At 41.6% G+C, this 26,413-nt stretch overlaps 1 protein-coding gene across 33 annotated transcripts in view; it reads left to right on the top strand.

The window, feature by feature from the left end:
- The window catches only part of LOC126203013 (UDP-glycosyltransferase UGT5-like), a 972,471-nt gene that overhangs the window by 521,438 nt on the left and 424,620 nt on the right, over positions 1-26,413 (top strand). The window contains exon 4 of one of the 33 annotated variants that reach the window (XM_049937246.1): positions 5,896-6,476. The exons of the other annotated variants lie outside the window; for them this stretch is intronic. Coding sequence (XP_049793203.1) covers positions 5,896-6,476 — 581 coding nt within the window. The remainder of the gene's footprint in view (positions 1-5,895; positions 6,477-26,413) is intronic. 33 annotated transcript variants of the gene reach the window in all.

Genomic DNA, 26,413 nt, shown 5'->3' with positions numbered 1-26,413 from the left:
TGCAAATGTAGCTGAAGTAAAGCGTTTCATTAAGTCTAAAGCGTGAGTTTTCCAATTTAGGTTGTGGTCAATTTGCAGCCCTAAAAATTTGACACTGTCTACAGCTTTAATTTCATTGTTTGAATATATTATACTTATAGGGTCATGTATTCTTCGTGAGGTACTACACTGTATGTACTGGGTCTTGTCAAATCCATTTGCTGTGAACCACCCATTGATACTTACAAATATTTCATTAGCTGATTGCTCAGTGAGATCATGGGTACTGTTTTTTATACCAATACTAGTATCATGTGCAAATAAGACAAAATTTGCATTTTGTGACACTGCATATGGAAGGTCATTAATATATCACAGGAACAACAAGGGACCTAAAATAGAGCCCTGGGGCACCCATTGGCTGGTGGTTTCATATTTTGAATGACTGTTGTTATGTGGTAAGCCTGATACTGTTTTCTATTAAAAAGATAGCATGAGAACCATGAGCCTGCTACTCCTGTTACCCCATAATATTTTAACTTTTGTATATGGGTATCATGCTTAACACTATCAAAGCTTTAGCCAGATCACAGAATATTCCACGTGGTAATAACTTTTGATTTATTAATTTTAATATAACATCTGCAAAAGTGAATATAGCTTGATCACTTGACAATTCTTTCCGAAATCCAAACTGATAGTGAAGGAGAATATTTTTCTGTACTAAGTGTTTATAAAGTCTATTGTACATAACCCTTTCAAACACTTTTGAAAATATTGCCACTCTTGAAATGGGACAGAAGTTTCCCACTGATGATTTGTCTCCTTTTTTGTGTAATTGTTTAATTGTTTGACAATAGCATATTTAAGCCTATCTGGAAACACGACACTAGAGGGATTCATTACATAAGTAACTCAGTATGTTACAAAGTTCTGAGGAGCAACATTTAATTATGATAGTGCTGATTTCATTGCAACATATGTTTTTAAGAGAGCTAGTAATATCAGAAATCTCTTTCTGTGTGGTAGGATATAGTTGAATTTTGTCAAACTTCTGTGGAAATGCATTTTTTAAATATTTTAAACTGTCTTCTGAGGAACTATGCAAACCGAAGTTGTCTCCTACAGAAAGGACAAAGTTGTTGAAAGTGTCTGCAATTTTGGAGGTATCTCAAATCAACTCATTTACATTTAAAATAATTTCCTCATTTGCTTGATTAGTTTTTCCTATTTCACTTTTTACTATGTTCCATATAGTTTTTATCTTGTTATTAGAAGCATTTATTTTTTCTTGAAAATAAATACATTTGGAGGTTCTGATTACTTTGTTTAAAATTTTACAATATAATTTGTAATGTGAGTAAGCTCTATAGTCATCGTTTTCCCTTGACATTAAGTACAGTCTTCTTTTTGTTTTGCAAGATACTTTTCTTATATTTGTAATCCAAGGTTTTGAAACATTTAATGTATTTGCTTTGATTACTTTCTTAGGGCAGCAGTTTTCAATGTGACCTATGACCATATTAGAGAAATAGTTATATTGTTCATTTATCATCTTTCCAGTCTGCATTCCTCAAACAGATTTTTATACCTTCAATTCCTGTTTCATTTATTATTCGTAAAGTTTCCCACTTCTTGTTATTAACTGAATCAGACCCCACTATTTTAGATGTAAGCAACTGGGCATCATGAACTGAAAGGCCATTAAATATTGGATTTATACTATGATTTGCTAGTGTGGTAGTATCTATGAAAATGTTATCAATAGCAGTGCTTCTGGTACCCATAACCCTGGTTGGGTTCTTACGCACTTTTGCTCGAAAATCGATTCTGGTAGCTGGAGTTCAAGTTCTATGTTAATCGTGCCTTTGCGTCATTGTGGTGATATTTCCACAGGAAGTTTCATCCCTTATCACATATATCTTTGTGTCTAACCGAGAAGTGAAGTACCCGTTTTCATGGATGTAGTTTTAAAATTTTTTTAATGTAACGAAACATTTTCTTGAACGTTCGCAGCCCGTTTTTCACCCAATAAAGGGTTGAATTTCCAAAAACAGGGAAAACGTATTTTTTGCATTTCCAACACGGAATCCAAATATATATTTAGCTTTGAAAACATTTTCACAACGAAATAATTTCATAAAACTTTCCATTCCATATTTCACTCCCTTAGGGGGTGAATTTCCAGAAACAGTAAAACACTTATATTTTTATTTATGACCAAGAAGATAAATAGCAATTTCCATAGATGTAACTTTAAAAATGCTTAAGTGGCTCTTTAAAAATGATTTATCTCCAAAAAACTTCCATCCACTACTTTACCTCCTTAATGGTTGAAGTTCCAAAAATGCTGAATTACTTTCTTTTTATTTCTAGCTGAGAAACTGAATACCAGCTTCCGTCTTTCTGTCTTGAAAACTGCCTTTATAGCGACATATTTTCAAAAACCTTTCATCCCCTTAGAAGTGGAATTTCGAACAGTCTCTTCTTAAACGATATCTACAGTATAAGATGCACACGCCTCAAAATTTCAAGTTTCTATAGTTAGAGTTTTCGGGTGGACGATGATGAGTGAATGAAGTAGTCTGGCCCTATTTCACCCCCTTGAGGGTTGAATTTTCCAAAACAGGGAGACACGAATTTCTTTCATTTGTAACTGAGAAGACAAATAAAAATTTTCATAGATTTAGTTTTAAAAATGCTTACGCAATGGAATGTTTTCATAAAAAATTTCACCCTCCCATTTCACCCCCTTACGAGATTAATTTCCGAAAATAGTGAAGTAGGTATTATTTTATTTCCAACAGAGAAGCCAAATACAAATTTTCATAGATTTAGCTTTAAAACTGCTTGGCTAAGAAACATTTCCACAAACGTACATCCAGAATTTCACCCCCATAGGAATTGAATTTCGAAAAACAGTGACAAATTTATTTTTTATTTCTAACTGAGAGGTCAAATGCAAATTTTCATAGGTTTTCGTCTTGAAAATGCGTTTATAATTAAATATTTCTAAGACACTTCATTCCCTATTTTACCACATTACGGGTTGATTTTCCAAAACTGGCTGAAGTATTTCTTTATTTCTGACCGAGAAACAATATACGAATTTTCATAGGTCTGGGTTCAAAATTGTCTTCTTGTTGTTGTTGTGGTCTTCAGTCCTGAGACTGGTTTGATGCAGCTCTCCATGCTACCCTATCCTGTGCAAGCTTCTTCATCTCCCAGTACCTCCTGCAACCTACATCCTTCTGAATCTGCTTGGTGTATTCATCTCTTGGTCTCCCTCTACGATTTTTACCCTCCACGCTGCCCTCCAATGCTAAATATGTGATCCCTTCATGCCTCAGAACATGTCCTACCAACCGATCCCTTCTTCTCGTCAAGTTGTGCCACAAACTCCTCTTCTCCCCAATTCTATTCAATACCTCCTCATTAGTTATGTGATCTACCAGCCGGCCGAAGTGGTCGTGCGGTTAAAGGCGCTGCAGTCTGGAACCGCAAGACCGCTACGGTCGCAGGTTCGAATCCTGCCTCTGGCATGGATGTTTGTGATGTCCTTAGGTTAGTTAGGTTTAACTAGTTCTAAGTTCTAGGGGACTAATGACCTCAGCAGTTGAGTCCCATAGTGCTCAGAGCCATTTGAACCATATGATCTACCAATCTAATCTTCAGCATTCTTCTGTAGCACCACATTTCGAAAGCTTCTATTCTCTTCCTGTCCAAACTATTTATTGTCCACGTTTCACTTCCATACATGGCTACACTCCATACAAATACTTTCAGAAACGACTTCCTGACACTTATATCAATACTCGATGTTAACAAATTTCTCTTCTTCAGAAACGCTTTCCTTGCCATTGCCAGTCTACATTTTATATCTTCTCTACTTCGACCATCATCAGTTACTTTGCTCCCCAAATAGCAAAACTCCTTTACTACTTTAAGTGTCTCATTTCCTAATCTAATTCCCTCAGCAGAACCCGACTTAATTCGACTACATTCCATTATCCTCGTTTTGCTTTTGTTGATGTTCATCTTATATCCTCCTTTCAAGACACTGTCCATCCCGTTCAACTGCTCTTCCAAGTCCTTTGCTGTCTCTGACAGAATTACAATGTCATCGGCGAACCTCAAAGTTTTTACTTCTTCTCCATGGATTTTGATACCTACTCTGAATTTTTCTTTTGTTTCCTTTACTGCTTGCTCAATATACAGATTGTATAACATTGGGGAGAGGCTACAACCCTGTCTCACTCCCTTCCCAACCACTGCTTCCCTTTCATGTCCCTCGACTCTTATAACTGCCATCTGGTTTCTGTACAAATTGTAAATAGCCTTTCGCTCCCTGTATTTTATCCCTACCACCTTTAGAATTTGAAAGAGAGTGTTCCAGTCAACATTGTCAAAAGCTTTTTCTAAATCTACAAATGCTAGAAACGTAGGTTTGCCTTTCCTTAATCTTTCTTCTAAGTCGTAAGGTCAGTATTGCCTCACGTGTTCCAATATTTCTACGGAATCCAAACTGATCTTCCCCAATGTCGGCTTCTATCAGTTTTTCCATTCGTCTGTAAAGAATTCTCGTTAGTATTTTGCAGCTGTGACTTATTAAACTGATAGTTCGGTAATTTTCACATCTGCCAACACCTGCTTTCTTTGGGATTGGGATTATTATATTCTTCTTGAAGTCTGAGGTTATTTCACCTGTCTCATACATTTTGATCACCAGATGGTAGAGTTTTGTCAGGACTGGCTCTCCCAAGTCTGTCAGTAGTTCTAATGGAATGTTGTCTACTCCGGGGGCCTTGTTTCGACTCAGGTCTTTCAGTGCACTGTCAAACTCTTCACGCAGTATCGTATCTCCCATTTCATCTTCATCTACATCCTCTTCCGTATCTATAATATTGTCCTCAAGAACATCGCCCTTGTATAGACCCTATATATACTCCTTCCACCTTTCTGCTTTCCCTTCTTTGGCTAGGACAGGGTTTCCATCTGAGGTCTTGATATTCATACAAGTGGTTCTCTTTTCTCCAAAGGTCTCTTTAATTTTCCTGTAGGCAATATCTATCTTACCCCTAGTGAGATAAGCCTCTATATCCTTACATTTGTCCTCTAGCCATGCCTGCTTAGCCATTTTGCACTTCCTGTCGATCTCATTTTTGAGACGTTTGTATTCCTTTTTGCCTGCTTCAATTACTGTGTTTTTATGTATCCTCCTTTCATCAATTAAAAGTCAATAATTCTTCTGTTACCCAAGGATTTCTATCAGCCCTCGTCTTTTTACCTACTTTATGCTCTGCTGCTTTCACTACTTCATCTCTCACAACCACCCATTCTTCTTCTACTGTACTTCTTTCCCGCACTGCTGTCAATTGTTCTCTTATGCTCTCCCTGAAACTCTGCACAACCTCTGGTTTAGTCAGTTTATCCAGGTCCCATCTCCTTAAATTCCCACCTTTTTGCAGTTCCTTCAATTTTAATCTGCAGTTCATAACCAATAGATTGTGGTCAGAGTCCACATCTGCCCCTGGAAATGTCTTACAATTTAAAACCTGGTTCCTAAATCTCTGTCTTACCATTAGATAATCTATCTGATACCTTTTAGTATCTCCGGGATTCTTCCATGTATACAACCTTCTTTTATGATTCTTGAACCAAGTGTTAGCTATGATTAAGTTATGCTCTGTGCAAAATTGTAACAGACGGCTTCCTCTTTCATTTCTTACCCCCAATCCAAATTGTAATAGTAGCGACATATTTTGAAAAAGACACTTCATCTTCTGTTTCTTCTCCTTAAGGATAATACGTCTTTTAAAACGAGTGAACCAGCCCGTGTTTAAAGCTACACTTCTCGCGTGGCTGCGTGAGCGACGATGCACGACTTACGGTGTTTCTGTTTCCTTCTCCTTTCAGATAATCTCAACGTATTCGACGAGGCCGCTACTGGTGTTTTAGAGTGGGCAAAACAATACCTCGAGTTCTCTGAAAAAATGTGCCACGGATTTCTGAAAGATGAAAACGTACAGAGTCTGTACAAGTCAGGAAAAAAGTTCGACGTCATTATTCTAGAGAATATCTTCACAGAATGTTTACACGGATACGCTCACGGCCTGAAAGCGCCTGTGATCGTGCTGACGAGTTTTGGAGGTCTGGACTGGATGGCCTGGATGGTGGGGAGTCCAAACCCGTACGCCTACGTTCCGACTGCGTTCCTCACATTCGGCACGCACATGAATTTTCTTGAACGGCTAGTGAACACAGTTGTTGGGATTGGACACAACGTGCTGCGTCATATTTTATACATACCTCGACTAGATTCTATTTTACAAACGTATCTGAGAGATCCTTCACTGCCGTCTCTGTCAGAAATCGAAAGACGAACTTCACTTCTCTTAGTTAATTACCATTTCACTCACGGAAGCCCACGTCCCCTCGTACCCAACATGGTCGAAGTTGGAGGGATGCATGTCGGGAAGCCTAAGCAGCTACCACAGGTAAGATGTCACAGTATTAACAGGAAAGATTGAAACTTAGCGGATCTGCATATGTTGTTTCATGAATGTTTATAATTTTAGTAATAGGTGGGATGTTCAATAAGTAACGCAACACATTTTTTTATCAATCGATTTCTGTTGTAAAAAATGCAGAATTTTTTGTCGGACATCGTAGAATGTTCCCGCTTCAGTTCCTATAGTTTCCTGAAGTTCCGATAGGTGGCATCACTGTACGTAGCCTTCAAAATGGCTCTGAGCACTACGGGACTTAACATCTGAGGTCATCAGTCCCCTGGAACTTAGAACTACTTAAACCTAACTAACCTAAGGACATCACACACAGCCATGCCCGAGGCAGGATTCGAACCTGCGACCGTAGCGGTCGCGCGGTTCCAGACAAGTGCGTAGAACCGCTCGGCCACAGCGGCCGGCCGTAGCCTTCAAAATAGCGTCTCTAACTGAGGTACTTTTCAAGCAGAGAGCTGTTTTTGAGTTTCTTTCGGCATAAAACCAGAGCATCACAGATAGTCACAGCCGCTTGCAGAATGTCTACGGAGACGTAGCGGTGAACAAAAGCAAGGTGAGTCGTTGGGCGAGGCGTCTGTCATCATTGCAAGGAGGCCGCGCAAACCTGTCCCATCCCCAGCTTGCCAGCCGGCGGCACGCGGCTGTGACTCCTACAATGTTGAAACGTGTTCACGCTGTTACTGGAGGTGATCGCTATATGACAATCAAAAACCGCGCTGCTGAAATGTACATCTATTATTGGTAGTGCTGACACACTCGTGACAGGACAAGGAGAATTGGTGGACCGCATGTGCGGAATAGCCTGTGCGTTACGAAGCTGACTGTGACAATTTTTTGTCGAGCATCGTCACAGACCATGGAACATGAGTCTCTCACTTCGAACAGTAAATGGCGGTCCATCGTGGCGCTGGTAAGTTCCTACGGGACACAATGGGATCAAAGTGCTGAGGTTATCGGTCGCTAGGCTACCACGCTACTTAATTTAACTTAAAGTTACTTACGCTAAGAACAAGTCCTGAGGGAGGACTCGAACCTCCGACGGGGTGGGAGTCTCCATGAAATGACGCACCTCTGCTCTGAAGAAAAAGTTCCCAGCCACACCATGAGATGGTAAAGTCGTGGCAACCGTCTTCTGGGACTGTGAAGGGATTATTCTATTTGCTATCGACCCTCATGGTGCCATGATCAACACTAAAGTATAATGTGCTACTTTCGGCGAACTGAAGAAACAACTTCAGCGTGTTTTTCCCCACAAAAATGCCATAGCAGTGCTATTCCAGACTCCTATAGTCATCAGGAGAAAGTCAGGCAGGATGCAGTGATCAGGATCTAGCCACGCGGAAAGCGCCAAGGAAACATCAGCGACAATAACGCAATACAGGATTGGAAAGCGCCACGCTACATCCAGGCCCGCAGACCAGTGGCCTCACTAACAAAAGACGGCTGTTACGCACTGGACTTGCGGTTCCGCCAATCCAGCGAAGCGTCGGGCTGTGGCCCCCGACTCCAGTATCGATCTCGAGAGTTGTTAACTTCGAAGATTTGCACTCGATGGTCACCGCCCCAGGTCCACCTATATACTGAAACTCCCTGGCAAATTAAAACTGTGTGCCGGACCGAGACTCGAACTCGGGACCTTTGCCTTTCGCGGGCAAGTGCTCTACCAACTGAGCTACCCAAGCACGACTCACGCCCCTCCTCACAGCTTTACTTCTGCCAGTACCTCGTCTCCTACCTACCAAAAAGGCAAAGGTCCCGAGTTCGAGTCTCGGTCCGGCACACAGTTTTAATCTGCGAGGAAGTTTCATATCAGCGCACACTCCGCTGCAGAGTGAAAATCTCATTCTGGCACATAAATACTCTCTGACTCGCAGGGGTATGCCCTCAGCCGCCATTTAGTGGACAGCTGCCGGCAGCGTCGGTGTCTGCCACAGGAAGGATGACCAGCAGCAGTAACCCCCCCCCGCCGGATGTCGGACGGCGTCCAGGTCACACAGGAGAAGCCTCCAAGGGGCCTGCAGAGTGATGGAGGCCTCTGCGCCCCATGACTGCCGCGTCGGAAGTTGATAGTGCATCAGCAGCGTCCTTCCGGCCAGATTCGTGCCTCCACAGACGTTCGAAGACAGCGAGGTGTGCCGAGGGTCGAACTCCGTAACCTCCCCTTTCACTGGAGAGCTGCAACTGACACAAGGGCTGAGACTAAGGTCTGGGCAGTCAGCAATCTGCACTCAGCAACCAGACTTTAGTTAAGCTGGGTGACGTACTTACGTTGGCGCTTCCCACGCTCTCTGCAGCGGTGGGGATGATTATGGCGTCACGTGACCTGGTCTTACCTCGCTGTCAGCTGCCATAGTGACTTCAGGGTTTCGCAGCTTCACCTCTCAGAGGCTCTTTCTGCTAGTTCAGCACCTGATTACTTATTGTTGCGTTGTACCTAGGCCTCCTTAGGACACTCTGCTTTGTAAAAAATTTTTTGTTTATTTATAGACACAATCACATGTTTATGACACAGTCATAACCGGTTTCGGCCATACAATGACCATCTTCAGATGCTATAACTATACAAAAGAAAATTTACATTAAAACCTAAAAAATGAATGCAACATTTAACCACGCTTATTAGTAATATAATTGAATTTATGCGAAATACATGTAGTTCATACCTAAAGGCGGCATACGCTCAAGACAGATTCATGCCTTGTTAAACTAGCTATAAAATGTAAAACACCGGTCTTATATAGATATAAAAATTTGTTAGATTTTGTTCACTGTCTTTGCGCTAGATGCGCGCGTCCTCTATAAGATAGTCATAGTCTATAGCAATGTTTTCTCCTTATTCTGAAATGTTAGTTTACTGATTTAACGATCTGTTCTGTAACCTTAAATTTTATGTACATTTGACCTAAATATTAATAGTAAATTTGTACATTTTAGGCTTTTGAAAAATTATGACTATCTTATAGAGGACGCGCGCATCTAGCGCAAAGACGGTGAACAAAATTTAACAAATTTTTATATCTATGTAAGACCGGTGTTTTACATTTTATAGCTAGTTTGACAAGGCATGAATCTGTGTTGAGTGTATGCCGCCTTTAGGTATGAAATATATGTATTTCGCAAAAATTCAGCTAGAATACTAATAAACGTGGTTAAATATTGCATTTATTTTTTAGGTTTTAATATAAATTTTCTTTTGTGTTATTATAGCATTTGAAGATGGTCATTGTATGGCCGAAACCGGTTATGACTGTGTCATAAACATGTGATTCTGTCTATAAAATGAAAAATTTTTACAAGAGAATCAATCACGCACTCCTTAGACAAAATGTCGTTTTTTCCAAAAACTCTGCTTTGTGACTAGTGTGACAATATCTCTTGACTCCCACGATGTCGTTACGCTTCGCTCGCAGACTCGGGGACCCAGTCATTCGCTCATGCTGCAGCAGCTTCCATGTCTGCCACAGTTCGCTCGGCATTTACCCCCAGCTGGCAATCTACTGGTCACTGAGGCAGCCAGTCTGGCTTTTGGGAGCCGCCGAGGTAGAACTTGGACGAACTCGTATTGTATGCCAGGGAAGCTACCCTGGGCCGTAACAGTGCTAGCGAACTTCTCCTTCTCCGTGACAATGCAAGGCCTCGCAGAAGTCCGCGCAGATGAGAGGAGCTCACGAAACCTCAGTGCACTGTTCCTCCTCATCCACCCTACACGCCAGATCTTGCGCCTTCCGACTTCCACCTATTTGGTCCAGTGAAAGGTCCACTCCACGGGAATCTCCAATGTCGACCAACAGAGTGGTCCATGTCGGCATACATGCCCTCCCAGAAAGGTGGCGTAAGGCCGTCGCATTGGACGGAGATTATGTTAAAAAATATGGTCTTGTAGCCAAAAGACTGGGAAATAAGATAGTGTATTGGAATCCCAATGAAACTACCTTCTTTCAGAAAGAAAATGTTGCATTACTTATTGAATGCCCCACATACGTGGCAGTCTTATGAAAATCTTTAGTTGGCCAAGGTCTCAGTGTATCTTGAACACACAAAGAATTTAATAAAACGTACGAGATTCAAATTTACAAATCGCTATCTCAGTGGTGACTATTTCAGGTAGTCACAATTTTACTTATACTATATATTCTCAGTGTTACTGGTTGCCTCTTCAAATACTTTATTTAAAACTGATTCCTCTACTCTGTCCTGAATGTAAAAGTGTAGTACTTGGAAACTTCATGGTTAGTAGAGGTGGAGAAATTTATGACACATGGAGTTGAACAGAATCACATACTCTATAGCACAATGAATGATTAAAGCAATTTGGCCAAAGGATCGGTAACTGCACGGAGCATGTAAATAATGAACAACAGACAGGTGTTTGAACCTAAAAGCTACGCTTCGTCTACTGGCACTGACGGCCCATTCAACATCGACCGAACGCCATATCGTCCTCAGCCAAATGGCGTCATTCGGTTGTAGCATGGAGGGGTGTGGTGAGAGTACACCGCTCTCCCGGCTGTTGCCGGCTTTCCAGACCAAAGTCGACTTCTCATAAAAGTGGCGCCTCAATTGACATCACGAGGCTGAACACTCGCCATTCCAGTCGTTCCACCAAGAAAAAAGTCCGTGGCTGTACCTGGAATCAAACCCGAGTTCTCTGCTGACCACCCAGCTATAGCGGTGGAAATATTTGAGGCCTGCTCTTGCAGAATAAGCGTTCCAGTGTTTGAAACTTCGTCACGATATTCTACTTTTTTTTCATGAAGTCTCTTACTTATATGGGGTGATTTGCTTAATAAGGATAAACAGCAGAAACGACCCCTGAGGCATCACAAAAGCCTGCGTGCCTAGGGGAAAGATAGATAGAGCTGAAGCGAAAATCAAAAGACCTTTGGAGAAAAGAAAACTATTTGTTTGAATATCAACAGCTAGGACAGGAAGACAGTAGTAAACAAAGAAAGGAAAGCTGTAAGGCTGAGGGAATATGTTGTTGTTTTTGTTGTTGTCTTCAGTCCAGAGACGGGTTTGATGCAGCTCTCCATGCTACTCTATCCTGTGCAAGCTTCTTCATCTCCCAGTACCTACTGCACCCTACATCCTTCTGAATCTGCTTAGTGTATTCATCTATTGGTATCCCTCTACGATTTTTACCCTCCACGATGCCCTCCAATGCTAAATTTGTGATCCCTTGATGCCTCAGAACATGTCCTACCAACCGGTCCCTTCTTCTTCTCAAGTTGTGCCACAAACTCCTCTTCTCCCCAATTCTGTTCAGTACCTCCTCATTAATTATGTGATCTTCCCGTTTAATCTTCAGCATTCTTCTGTAGCACCACATTTCAAAAGCTTCTATTCTCTTCTTGTCCAAACTATTTATCGTCCATGTTTCACTTCCATACACGGCTACACTCCATACAAATACTTCCAGAAACGACTTCCTGGCACTTAAATCTATACTCGATGTTAACAAATTTATCTTCTTCAGAAACGCTTTCCTTGCCATTGCCAGTCTACATTTTATATCCTCTCTGCTTCGGACATCATCAGTTATTTTGCTCCCCAAATAGCAAAGTTCCTTTACTACTTTAAGTGCCTCATTTCCTAATCTAATTGCCTCAGCATCACCCGACTTAATTCGACTACATTCCATTATCCTCGTTTTGCTTTTGTTGATGTTCATCTTATACCCTCCTTTCAAGACACTCTCCATTCCGTTCAACTGCTCTTCCAAGTCCTTTGCTGTCTCTGACAGAATTACAATGTCATCGGCGAACCTCAACATTTTTATTTCTTCTCCATGGATTTTAATACCTACTCTGAATTTTTCTTTTGTTTCCTTTACTGCTTGCTCAATATACAGATTGAGTAACATCGGGGACAGGCTACAGCCCTGTCTCACTCCCTTCCCAACCGCTGCTTCCATTTCATGCCCCTCGACTCTTATAACTTCCATCCGGTTTCTGTACAAATTGTAAATAGCCTTTCGCTCCCTGTATTTTACCCCTGCCATCTTTAGAATTTGAAAGAGAGTATTCCAGTCAACATTGTCGAAAGCTTTCTCTAAGTCTACAAATGCTAGAAACGTAGGTTTGCCTTTCCTTAATCTATTTTGTAAGACAAGTCGTAGGGTCAGTATTGCCTCACGTGTTCCAACATTTCTGTGGAATCCAAACTGATCTTTGCCGAGGTCGGCGTCTACCAGTTTTTCCATTCGTCTGTAAAGAATTCGCGTTAGTATTTTGCAGCTATGACTTATTAAACTGATAGTTCGGTAATTTTCACATCTGTCAACACCTGCTTTCATTAGAATTGGAATTATTATATTCTTCTTGAAGTCTGAGGGTATTTCACCTGTCTCATACATCTTGCTCACCAGATGGTAGAGTTTTGTCAGGACTGCAGGACTGGCTCTCCCAAGGCCGTCAGTAGTTGTAATGGAATGTTGTCTACTCCCGGGGCCTTGTTTCGGCTCAGGTCTTTCAGTGCTCTGTCAAAGTCTTCACGCAGTATCCTATCTCCCATTTCATCTTCATCTACATCCTCTTCCACTTCCATAATATTGTCTTCAAGTACATCGCCCTTGTATAGACCCTCTATACACTCCTTCCACCTTTCTGCTTTCCCTTCTTTGCTTAGAACTGGGTTTCCATCTGAGCTCTTGATATTCAGTCAAGTGGTTCTCTTTTTTCCAAAGGTCTCTTTAATTTTCCTGTAGGCAGTATCTATCTTAGCCCTAGTTAGATAAGCCTCTACTTCCTTACATTTGTCCTCTAGCCATCCCTGCTTAGCCATTTTGCACTTCCTGTCAGTCTCATTTTTGAGACGTTTGTATTCCTTTTTGCCTACTTCATTTAGTGCGTTTTTATATTTTCTCCTTTCATCAATTAAATTCAATATTTCTTCTGTTACCCAAGGATTTCTACTAGCCCTTGTCTTTTTACCTACTTTATCCTCTGCTGCCTTCACTACTTCATCCCTCAGAGCTACCCATTCTTCTTCTACTGTATTTCTTTCCCCCATTCCTGTCAATTGTTCCCTTATGCTCTCCCTGAAACTCTGTACAACCTCTAGTTTAGTCAGTTTATCCAGGTCCCATCTCCTTAAATTCCCACCTTCTTGCAGTTTCTTCAGTTTCAATCTACAGGGAATATAGTGGATCTATAAAAGGTTAAAAGAATTTGAGTGCTAAACTATAAAAACAGGAGGAGTGGGTGAACAGAAGCTGGCAGTTACGGATCTCCTAGAAGAATTTGATGGATCCCCAAAGGCCTAAGCCGACCAAGGTCTCTCAGAGTATTAAAACCGTTTGGATTGCGAGCCATGACAAAACTAGTCAATACTGGTAACTGCTGCATACTCTGTTAGTGTCTGCAAGTTCTGTTCGGTGTGATGACTTATGTAGCAATACAGCTTTTTGTGGTGTAGGTTAACACCATTTTCGTCCAAATCTCAATATGGGATTTGGAAGGAGTGGTACTGTCCAGAGAGCATGGACCCACACTAAAAATCGCCGATGTGAATCAATACCACAGACAACAGCGAGGGCTCGTTGCAGTCCGTAGCAACCAATGGGAGGCATTCCAGAAGACCACGCCCCCATCTCAGGAACAGCAGCGCCCTCACCCTTACGTCGATATAGTCTCGAGCCAGCAAGAGCTCATCCCAATTTGAGACCTCAGTCACAGCAGTCAACATTATCCCGTAGGACCAACAAGAATTAAAGTTGCAGATGAAATTGTACTGTTACTGATGTTGAGCATTGTACCTCAAGAGAACAGTTTGTTAATTAGTGCACCAAGTGATGCTCTGCTAGTCCATGACAGTTTTAAATCAACAAGCAATCCTGTGACAAAGAAATGTGTCAAAGTTAAGTAACTATTTTATTCATTCATTTAATAAAGTGAATATTTTATGTGTTCTAGTTTGATTAGGCTTCTCCCATAGCAATCAAAGAATCCAGAGTTATGGTCAGATGAAACTAGTTTCGTCTGGTCACAACAGGAGGTAGGCCTAATCAGTTCACGAACTGGTTCTATTCCACAATGACTCAGTCACGCTGGCACCTGTACATATTAAATTGCAAACAGTCTGTCAAATGTCACATCGTTTGTCATAAAGCGGACGACGAAGCGACACAACATAAATAATCGTAGAAGAAAGTTATGATTAGTATATACAGACAAAAAATATAGTATTTTTCATTATCAAAGATAAGTTAAAAGATATCACCTCACTATGTGACAGAATTATTATCCTACCCATGTTTTAAGTTCATGGTCCCCATGAATAAGGCACAAATGAACACAGCTACACGGTAAAGTGTCACTTGTGTTCTCATTATGATATATTGCAAGCGTTCGCCTGTAACCGAGTACTACTTGCCGCAACTGCTATGCTCAAAGTTGATGGCACCAGCTTCTGTTATCTATGTTTTCATAAATATATCTCACCTTCTAGACAGTCAGCCTAAAAACTACTGTGACAAAACGAGACTGAGTGACATCCATATCAAAACACAAAACAAATCGAAAACAAACAATTGTGACTCCAGTGAGAACTCGCAAAGAAAAACCGAGTAACATGAATATTAGTTCTCAGCAAGCAGAACTAACACAAATGTAAAAGGAGAAAAATCCTAATTTTAGCAGTGGACTTCTTAATATCTTTCCACACCAATAAGTTCCAAGAATTATTCGAATGACACTTGAAAATGAATTTACGAGTATGTAATTATAGGAAATCTTTGACTATGAAAGGTACCCACAGTACTATAAACGTGACCAATCTACAAGTGTTACTCAGCACCAGTGAATACAAAAGGATTGTTTCCATGGTACTTTCTTACTCCCATATACAGCATGAAACACAAACAAAACGCAGTTTCAGCACAATATCGAAACACATATTTTTGCTAGTCGGTAAACATGTTACACATTAAGGAAGTATTTGTTGTTCCACGTGTCAGTCGTTTTATCAGCATCCGAAAATGTAAGTTAACGTCGTAGAAGTAAATGTTACTTCCAGAAACAGTGCATTAAACGTAAGTATTGGAACAAGCTATCTTCTGGTGCACTCTGCGTTGTTGCCAGATGTATCCAAGATGGCGGTGTGTAGACTTGGCAAGAGTGCATGACGTCATCCAAGATGGCGGCTGTGTCGTCAATCAAGATGGCGGATTTTGGTGGGAAGATAGGTCAGTTGGGCTACCTCCACTAACTTAACCCCATCCCCTCCCCTCTCCTCCCCTCCCCGCCCTCCCAAAGAAAAATGGTGGGAAGTTCAAATTCCAACAACAGGATAATGCGTAACACCTCTACTAACCTAACAAATCACGGGAAGATAGGTTACTAGGGCTACCCCCACTAACCTAAGTCACCCAACCGCTACCTCATCGTAGGATCTGGCGCCAAGGTTGAATTTTGGTGGTAAAGAAAGGTCATTTGGGCTATCTCTACAAACCTAAGAAAACTGCGGGAAGAAAGGTCACTTGGGCTGCCTTCACTAACCTATGTCACCCGACCGCCACCTCCTCTTAGGAAGTGGCGCCAAGTTTGAATTTTGGTGGTAAGCAAAGGTCACTTGTGGTTTCTCTACCAACCTAAGAAAATTGCAGGAAACAAAGCTCACCTCCACTAACCTATGTCACCTGGCCGCCACCTCTTCTGAAGGACTGCTGGGAAAAGGACTCAGAATGCACTGGGCTGGTGAAAAGAGGAAGGAGTGTACTTTATTAATTTTGGAACAATTTATTATCACAGTGATACAAAACATACGCTCTGACATGCCACACAGCATACAGACCTCCAAACTACTCCTAAATAACTCATGTATAATGCTCTGCACACGCACTTGCTATTTGTAAACTGTCAAATAACGCATTGCACAGCCTACAGACCTGCAAACCACTTGTAAATAATGCAATACATTTACGTCCAGAGAGCATAACAACTCGTAAATTGTTAAAATAATTATCCATCTAAAAGACCCTGCAAACATGCTTGCCAATTGTCAGCTGTCGAAATCATGCACCAGTATTTATTTAAACAATTACAGAGACAGTACAGTACCACCATCCAGTGTGTTCGCGAGGAGATCTGCAGTCCAACTGTCCTAGTACACTGTACCACCAGCAGAGAGCCCTGTCGTCCATTCCGTGACGTAATCCAAGATGGTGGGGTGAAATGTCAGGAAAAGGACTCTGCCTGTGATGGACGTAAGTCTTTATTTTGCAGGCAGCCTCCCTACCATGAGATATAGAGTCCAACTGACCTAGTACAAAGTACTGCCATCAGTGGGTACTGTCACCCCCCTGTGACATAATCCAAGATGGTGGTCTGGAGGGGGAAAATGTCGCGAAAATGACTCAGCCTGCGCTGGGCTGCTGGGGACAGTAAGGAAGGATTGTACTCTATTTATTTTGAAACATTTTATTTAGGGATGGAGTATATTTAGCACAATGACACAAAACACTCGCCCTGATGTGCTTGGGGTCACAATACACAGTTTGCAGACCTGTAAACTACTTCTAAATAATGCTCTCCAGACACGCAGATAATTCCTAATTTACCGAAATAATTTCAGCACACAATCAACATGCGCAAGCACCCTCCACCACCCCGTGTCCACTAGACTGCACAGGAGGTTACAGGCAGCCCCAGCAAAGTGACCCGGCCATCAGCTGTCAAACTACACACAGGTGCCCTCAAGCATGAGGCAGCGACATCCCTTTCATACTTGATACCTGAGAAATTCCCCTTGAAATACGTGTTCACCTCGCCACCGTTGCTGATGAGACCGGGTGGGGGCGCAGCCGCTCCAAGGGCGAGCGCCATCACAGTTGCGAACCGCCACCGGACGCAGCTGAAAGTTTTCTCTATTTTCGTATATACGGTCAGTATTATACTGATGTTAACAGAACTTCAAGGCACACTCACGAAGTTACCACAAGCGATTCACCTCCGGGCAGCAGGTGTCTTTACTGTTGATGACAGAGTAGCACAGGGCGCATTGTTCCTAGCATGACATGAGAGACGCATCTAACCATACTTAGCTGCCCAGCGTGACTGACGCAACGCCGTGCGTAGCTACATTCCTTTGCTTGTGCATCTAGCAATGTTACCAATGTTATACTGAAGCCACATGGCTATCTAAAATAATAACCGAGTCGACCTCGGGGAAATTGTATAGTGTTCCAGAAATAGTTAACACTCGCTTTCTTTATGTGTCAGCTTGTATGCCTTGGAACTCTTGCCCTAACAGCACCTGCCAGCCGAGGTGGCGGAGCGGTTCCAGGCGCTTCAGTTTTGGAACTGTGCAACTGCTATGGTCGCAGGTTCGAATATTGCCTCGGGCATGGCTGTGTGTGATGTCCTTAGGTTAGTTAGGCTTAAGTAGTTCTAAGTTCTAGGGGACTGATGACCTCAGATGTTAAGTCCCATAGTGCTGAGAGCCATTTAACATGTTACCATTCCTGCTTTCAACACACACAAACGCTCCCACCGCTATGTAGAGGCTCCTATATCAAAGCACAAAGAATGAATGGACCGAGCATTATGATTGGCTCTTATCGAATTTACCCGGCGAATTACCGATGCCGCCGGTATCGAAGCACCATCCACCTTTTCTATCTTTCTGCAGACAGGACTTTCAGCAGTAAAATTATTTTGCACAGATCGCTAAATTGCACTGACAGTTAAACCCGCGAATTTGTCTACAGATCATCAAATACGAGGGTCACACCAAAAGAAATGCACACTATTTTTGTAAAAATACAGTTTTCATTCTGCATGTGTGAAAGTTTTACAGTGTGTAGATACATCCTTCCCGCTTGTTTTCAAACCTAGTTCAACCTGTTCCCGTGAGTGGCGCCATCACAGCATGTCTTCAAGATGGCTGCTACACTTGACGTTCGTCAGAAGCAACGTGCTGTCATAGAATTCCTGTATTCTGAAAACGGGACAGTAGGAAACATCCACAAGAGGTTGAAAGAGGTGTACGGAGATGCTGCTGTCTATCGCAGTACAGTTAGTCGGTGGGCAAGCAGGTTACGTGATGAAAGCGGGCACGGCAATATTGAGGATTGTCCTCGCAGCGGCAGGCCTCGATCTCCACACACTCCAGACAATGTGCAGAGAGTTAACGAAATGGTGACTGCTGACAGACGCATCACAGTGAACGAATTGTCATGTTACATTGGGATAGGGGAAGGAAGTGTTTGCAGAATACTGAAAGTGTTGGCCTTAAAAAAGGTTTGTGCCAGGTGGGTTCCCAGGATGTTGACAGTGGCTCACAAAGAAACAAGAAAAAGGGTAAGCAGCGAACTTTTGGAACAGTACGAGAATGGTGAAGATGAATTTCTTGGAAGAATTGTGGAAGGTGATGAAATATGGCTCCGTCATTTTTCACCAGATACAAAGAGGCAATCAATGGAGTGGCATCATGCAAATTCACCCAAGAAAAAAAATTCAAAGCCACACCTTCTGCTGGAAGAGTTATGGCTATGGTGTTTTTCGATTCCGAAGGACTCTTGCTTGTGGACATCATGCGAAGTGGAACCACCATAAATTCTGTTGCATATGTGACAACACTGAAGAAACTTCAAGCTCGACTGAGTCGTGTTCGACCACATCGGCAAAAGCAGGATGTTTTGCTGTTGCACGACAATGCACAGCCACATGTCAGTCAAAAAACCATGGAAGCGATCAAAAAACTTGGATGGACAACACTGGAACACCCGCCTTACAGTCCTGACCTGGCTCTATGTGACTATCATCTCTTTGGGAAACTGAAAGACTCTCTTCGTGGAACAAGGTTTGAAGATGATGACTCCCTTGTGTATGCTGCCAAACAGTGGCTCCAACAGGTTGGTCCAGAATTTTAGCATGCGGGTATACAGGTGCTGGTTCCAAGATGGTGTAAGGCAGTTGAGAGGGATGGAAATTATGTGGAGAAATGAAAATATTATTCCTAAAGGATGTATCTAAACACTGTAAAACTTTCAGACGTGTAGAATAAAACATGGATATTAAAAAAAAAGTGTGAAATTCTTTTGGAGTGACCCTCGTACATATGAGACTCACAAGAATATTGGAAGCCAGTAACATATTTACCAGTGTAGCTACAATTAAATATTACGATTGCTGCTACAGTCTGACACCGATCGATGTACAGGTAATGACTGCTCTTGATGACTGTGCTTCTGGAACGAATGTCAGTATCTATAGTGCACATAATTTTCCACATAAAAAATCTCTCTCATACGCTCGCAGTTATTGATGTGCTGAATCTATACGTCCCTCACGATAGGACACAGTCATCCTGTCTTGTCATGCCACAACATAAACCACAGTAACTTTACAATGTAATATATACACATTTTACACAACGTAAGCCACAGTAACTTTACAGCACAACATATACACATTTTACACAAACAGTACAGTTTCCTTTTATATCAGTACAGCACCCAGAAAAATTATGGTGTGCCCACACTCACACCAGCTATATGTCACGAAGCTCCTCAGTCCTAGGGAAGCACCATCTGACTTTTCTTCCTTTCTACAGACGTGACATTCAGCGGCAATAAACTACTCTTCACTGATCGCCATATTACACTGACAACTAAACCATGCAATTTGCCATATATGTCATCAAATATGGAAAGACTCTTTCACAATGACACTGCTCTCCCACTGACGACAGGAGCTTGAATATTAGAGCGTGAAACCGATCTCCAACCCAGCAGTATATTACCGTGTACCTTGTCAATGTAGTAAACATGCAGTTCATATGCTCTGCCATACAAAATCATCCCTTTTACATCAGAAAGCCGTCAGTGGATCGAAGTCACTCGGAGAACTGTTATGCAAAGACTGGCTCGTTCTCCCCCCCCCCCCCCCCCACATCCCTCGGTACAAACAACACGTTCAAGTACATATCTAATTCCGCATGGTTCGCACACAACAGTATCCTACCAATCACTCATGCAACATAATTTCGAAGATATAAACTGAGAATTATTTCCATACAAACTCAAAACTTTAGCTAGGTGGGGTGTGCCTTAGACCACTGAGTAACTAGAAACAAACAGATGAAAAATGCTATTTCCACCCACGAATACCGATCTGCCTGATGTAACAGATTCCAAATTATCCCTATAATTTACAAGACAACTAAGTTTTTTCCGATGTCTAGAGAACAGGCAAACGTGTATCCCATATGCCAAATGCACACACCACATTCGATCTTCTCTCAACTAAATAAAGGCCCAAAATGTGCAGAAGCAGTCAACCAAACAATTTATATGGGAGGGAATAATGGTCCAGCACAAATGCATCTCCATATTCATTCTCAAATATCCATGGAGTCACGAATGCTATCCAACACATACTAAGTATTAGTTCGCTATTCGGTGGTCTAGAGGACAACACCTTAATTCATATACATTCCTACACTCCAACGAACTCTCCATTCTGACAGCTCTTACCGTTATAGGGAAACGTTAATCAACCCCTCACAGGTCACTGGCGCTGCAGGCCAAGCACGCACAGGTAGAATCAATCATCCTAAGAAATTGGTCGCATTTATGTTTCATCCCTGTACTTACAACTAAATGTTATGATCGCGGTCTCAGTTGAATGACATACGACAATGTGCGAAGTATTGGAAATATACCCTGTTGATGGCTGTATGTGGATTAAAGCACTGTCTACTTGTGATCGTTAATGGTAAACCTGTCAATGCAATTTAGCGATCTGTGCAAAATAATTTTAGTGCTGAAAGTCCTGTCTGCATAAAGAAAGAAAATGTGGATGGTGCTTCGATGCCGGTGGCATCAGTAATTCGGTGGGTAAATTCGATAAGAGCCAGCCATAATTCTTCGTTCATTAACATCCTTTGTACTGTGATATAGGAGCCTCTACATAGTGGTGGGAACGTTTATGTGTGTTGTAAGCAGAATGGTAACATGTGATGGACAGGGTACCACCTTAGGTCCGCGAGGAAGACTGCATTCGACGTTATTCTGCGCTATTTTCGTGAACAGGTTCTTTTAGGGCAAGAATTTCAATGCATACAGGCTGACACATAATGAAAGCGAGCGTTAACTATTTCTGAGACACTATACAATTTCCACAAGGTCGAGTCGGTTATTATTTTAGATAGCCATGTGGCTTCAGTATAACATTGGGAACATTGCTAGACACGTAAGCGATGGTATGTACCTACGCACAGTGTTGCGTCAGTCACGCTGGGCAATTAAGTACGGTTAGACACATCTCTAATGTCACAATAGGAACAATGTGCCCTGTGCAACTCTGTCATCAATGGTAAAGACACGTGCTGCCCGGAGGTGTCCCGCATATTGTAGCTGCGTGAGCGCACCTTGGAGTTCTCTGAGTCTGTATAACACGGACTGTATAGCCAAAAATAGAGACAACTATCACCTGCGTCCAGTGGCAGCTCGCGGCCGTGACAGCTTGCATGCCCCTGGTGCAGCTGCTCCTCCACACGGTCGTGTCAGCAATGGTGCCTAGGTGAACACGTATTTCCAGAGGAATTTCTCAGGTATCAAGTATGAAATGGATGTCGCCCCTTGATGCTTGAGGGCACCTGTGTGTAGTTTGACAACTGACAGCTGCATCACTTTGCTGGCGCTGCCTGTAGCCTCCTGTGCGGTCTAGTGGACAGGGGGTGATTGAGTGTGCTTGCACGTGTTGATTGCGTGTCTGTTGGATTATGTTGTGAGTGGGTCTGTAGGGTGTGTTATGTGTTATTTGGACAGTTTACTAGTTGATTTCGTGTCTGCACATCAGTGTACTGCATTATTTAGGAGGAGTTTGGATGTCTGTACTGAAATTGTTTCGATAAATTAGGAGTTGTCTGCATGTCTGGAGAGCGTTTTTGAGAATTAGTTTACAGGTCTGCTGACTGTGTATTGTGACCCCAAGCACATCAGGGTGAGTGCTTTGTGTCATTGTGATAAATATACTCCCTAAATAAAATGTTTCAAAATTACTCTCCCCAGCAGCCCAGCACAGGCTGAGTCAGTTTCGCGCCATTTTCCGCCTCTAGACTACTATCTTGGATTATTTCACAGGAGGGATGACAGTACCCTCTGGTGGCAGTATTGTGTACTAGGTCAGTTTGACTCTAGATCTCGTGGTGGAGAGGCTATCTGCAAAATAAAGATTTATGTCCATCACAGGCAAGGTAGTTTTATTGTCATTTCACCCCACCATCTTGGATTACGTCATGGAATGGACGACAGCATTCTCTGGTCTAGACCTCGTGGTGAACACAATGTTCGCCACCATCTTGGATAATGGCACTTGCATTGTCAGCTGATGTCATGGCTGCCATCTTGGGTTGTCACGGAATGTACGACAGTGCCCTCTGATTGTGGCACTGTGTACTAGGTCAGCTGGAGTGCAGACTTCCGGGCAAACAGACTGGATGGTGGTGCTGTCTCTAATTGTTTAAATAAAGACTGATGCCTGGTTTCGACAGTTGACGAATAGCAAGCATGTTTTTTTAGATGGATTATTATTTTGACAATTTACGAGTTGTTTGGCTCTCTGGACATAAACGTATTGCATTATTTACAAGTGGTTTGCAGGTCTGTAGACTGTGCAATGCGTTATTTTGACAATTTACAATTAGCAAGTGCGTGTGCAGAGCATTACACATGAGTTATTTAGGAGTGGTTTGCAAGTCTGTCTGCTGTGTGGCACATCAGCGCAAGTTTTCTGTATCACTATGAATATAGATTGTTCCAAAATAAATAAGTACACTCCTTCCTCTCTCCACCAGCCCAGTGCCGGCTGAGCCCTTTTCCTAGCAATCTCTAGTAACAGTTGGTGGCTGGGTGACTTAGGTTAGCGGAGTTGAGCTTTGTTTCCTGCAATTTTCTTAGGTTGGTAGAGAAACGCCAAGTGACTTTACCACCAAAATTCAACCTTGGCGCCAGTTCCTAGGAAGAAGTGGCGATCGGGTGACTTCGGTTAGTGGGGGTAGCCCAGACGACCTATCTTCCTACCAAAATCCGCCATGTTGAATGACGTCACAGCCGCTGACTTGGATGACATGATGCACTGTTGCCAAGTCTACACGCCGCCATCTCAGATGATGTCATCGCCGCTATCTTGGATATATCTGAAACAATGCAGAGTGTGCGAGAACATAGGTTGTCCCAATACTAACTTATTGTAAGTTATAAATTACAGTTATCAAATAACAGAAAGATGAAAAGTTTCAGTTCACTGGTTTCTAAAAATCAAGGAGAAAACACAAAAATAATGTCTGCAAATTGTTTGTCAGACTTGAAAAGTATTAAGCAATTCAAATCAGCAACATCGCATTGAAAGTCTGTTGGTTCCTTTCATGCGGCCATTATATTGCCGGAAACCTTTCCACGTGAACCACCTGAGTGCAAGTGACAGCTCAGCCAATGCGCTGCCATTTTATGCCTCCAGCTGTGTATGTGCACATCGCTGTCCCACGACTTTTGTCACCCCATTGTATACTTGGAGTTTCATAATCATATGCTAACCTTCTTCGTGTCGATCTCTTGGGATATATAGGCAGTGAAACATGTATACAACCAGGATCGAAAGGTTGTTGTTGATAGAGTTAGGCGCCCTGAAAGAAACTGACTTGAAATGTGCTCTTGAACAATAAAATCGTAACCTCTGGCGATAAAGCAGCTAAAATTCACATACAGATAAGTATTTACAAGACACGTTACAACACTTGTAACACCATTATCGATTATAAGTAGTTTATACAGTATAATTATGTGTATGTAACTTTGAATTGATTGTTCTGTACTAGTTGAGGTCTTTGAATTATCAGAGGGAAGTGGAAGTTTGTGAAGTATATAGTGTAAAGATGTAATAATGTTTAAAAATAATGAAACTTCATAAAATATGTATGCTCATAAAAGAGAAATTGTACTTTGAATACTGGTTCATACTTAGGGGAGCTGTATTATATAAAGGAAAAGGTATAGGGAACCCCCTCCGCTGCGGAAGGAGCTTGGTGCGTGGGAAGAGGTGGATTTGACGGTCAATCTGGACGGCAAGAGAGAGAGAGAGAGAGAGAGAGAGCACATTATGCAGTCAGTGGCCAGCTGTTGTACAGTCAATAACTTGGGTGCCAAGCGTCATTCGGAAGCCGATTTATGTTGAAATTGCCTAGGATGTGGTTTCGGTTGTAATATGGTGCTCTTTTATTACGGAATGGCTCAAAAATGATTAATATGTCGCCAAGAAGAAATTTGAAAAGAGCCTTAACCTGCAAGAAGTGAGACTAGATAGCTGCCACGTGCTTGCCACCACTATTGCGCCACTGCTCCGCCAACTTAATGAAATCAGATATGTATCTTAGTATGTTTGTGGGTCTGCTTTTTCAATAATAATTCAAGAGATAATAACATATGTGTGAACTTTGAAATTGTCCTCACTATAAAATCACTTTAAGATCCTATCCTAATCGTGCAAAAGACAAAGTATCCTGTTCCTGAATAACCACTGAATTGTTTCTAATTTGAATGTGCCAAAGCTTCAGTGTTAAAGTGTATAAATGTTGCTAGGTAAACCACATGTTTCACAGGTAATGAAAATGGCACATCATTTGACTTACAGGAGATTTGATTTTGCTTTGACTATTACCATGAACCAATTTCTGAAGTTTTATTTGAGAATAACATTTGAGTGAATTGCTATATAGTATTGAAATACAAACAGATTCAAGTGGGGTTAGAAATCCATATTAGTGTAATGCAATGTGTCTCTGAAATACTTACGGAATTTGCCTCTGTAGTAAATGACATTGTATTGGCCCCACTATATTCTTTTCTATTATGAGAAAGTTAAATTAAATATTGCTTTTGCTAAAGAAAACTGAAGTATTTCCATTAATGAGAGATGGTAAAAAAGTGTTTGTACCTTGTTATTTTATTGCATTTGTGATGTTTGTGTGTTAGTTAAACCAGGAGTCTTGTCATGCTTCACATAGTCTCGTGATGTCTGTGATAACTTTTTGGTGCTGAAATGGTTAATGATTGAGATACTGATTATTATTAACAGGAGTAAAGGGCCACTTGTCTTTCTGTGATTGCTAACTTATGCAAATGATAATTACTGCTATGCACTGTTAAGTTTGTCTGGTAATCGTGTGTGTTCATTGTACTTTACAAAGAGAAAAAGAATGAAAGTCCCTTTTGCAAAATAAAATTTAAATTCTTTGAACTTAATGTTTCAAATTATTAGGCTGGCGACTGTTTATTATTTCATTCACGAGAACTTCATTACTTTCTTAGCATCCAAAATTAAAGTTTTTCTACTAATTGCCATTTATACGAAAATCATTCCCTCTGTCTATTAGCTAAAGACACAGTCAAACTTCAAAATTCCTCCCAGAGGGTAACACTTAATGTATGTTTACGCCATATTTGGCACAAAGTATGTACGGAAGTGTTATGCATTTTGCGGTGTTACTGAGACTACTACCATTCATGCTCCCTCAAACTACTCTTAAATTTGTTACACTGATGTTGTATGACGTTACAAGATGTGTTAAGAAGCAATATACAAAGAGTATAGGGAAAGCTCGCCATCGTAGCGACCGCTGTTACTTACTGCTGACGCATAAGTCAGTATCTGGATGGAAAGGTTCAAGTGGTTCAAATGGCTCTGAGCACTATGGGACTTAGATTAGATTAGATTAGATTAGATTAATACTAGTTCCATGGATCATGAATACGATATTTCGTAATGATGTGGAACGAGTCGAATTTTCCAATACATGACATAATTAGGTTAATCTAACAACATACTTAAGTTAATATAACAACTTTATTTTATTGTGTTTTTTTTCTTTATTTTTTTCCTTTTTTTTTCTTTGTTATCTTTGGTCATCAG

The sequence above is a fragment of the Schistocerca nitens genome, chromosome 9 (genome assembly GCF_023898315.1).
Source record: "Schistocerca nitens isolate TAMUIC-IGC-003100 chromosome 9, iqSchNite1.1, whole genome shotgun sequence".
Taxonomy (NCBI): Eukaryota; Metazoa; Arthropoda; class Insecta; order Orthoptera; family Acrididae; genus Schistocerca; species Schistocerca nitens.
This window is presented reverse-complemented; position numbering and strand designations above follow the sequence as displayed.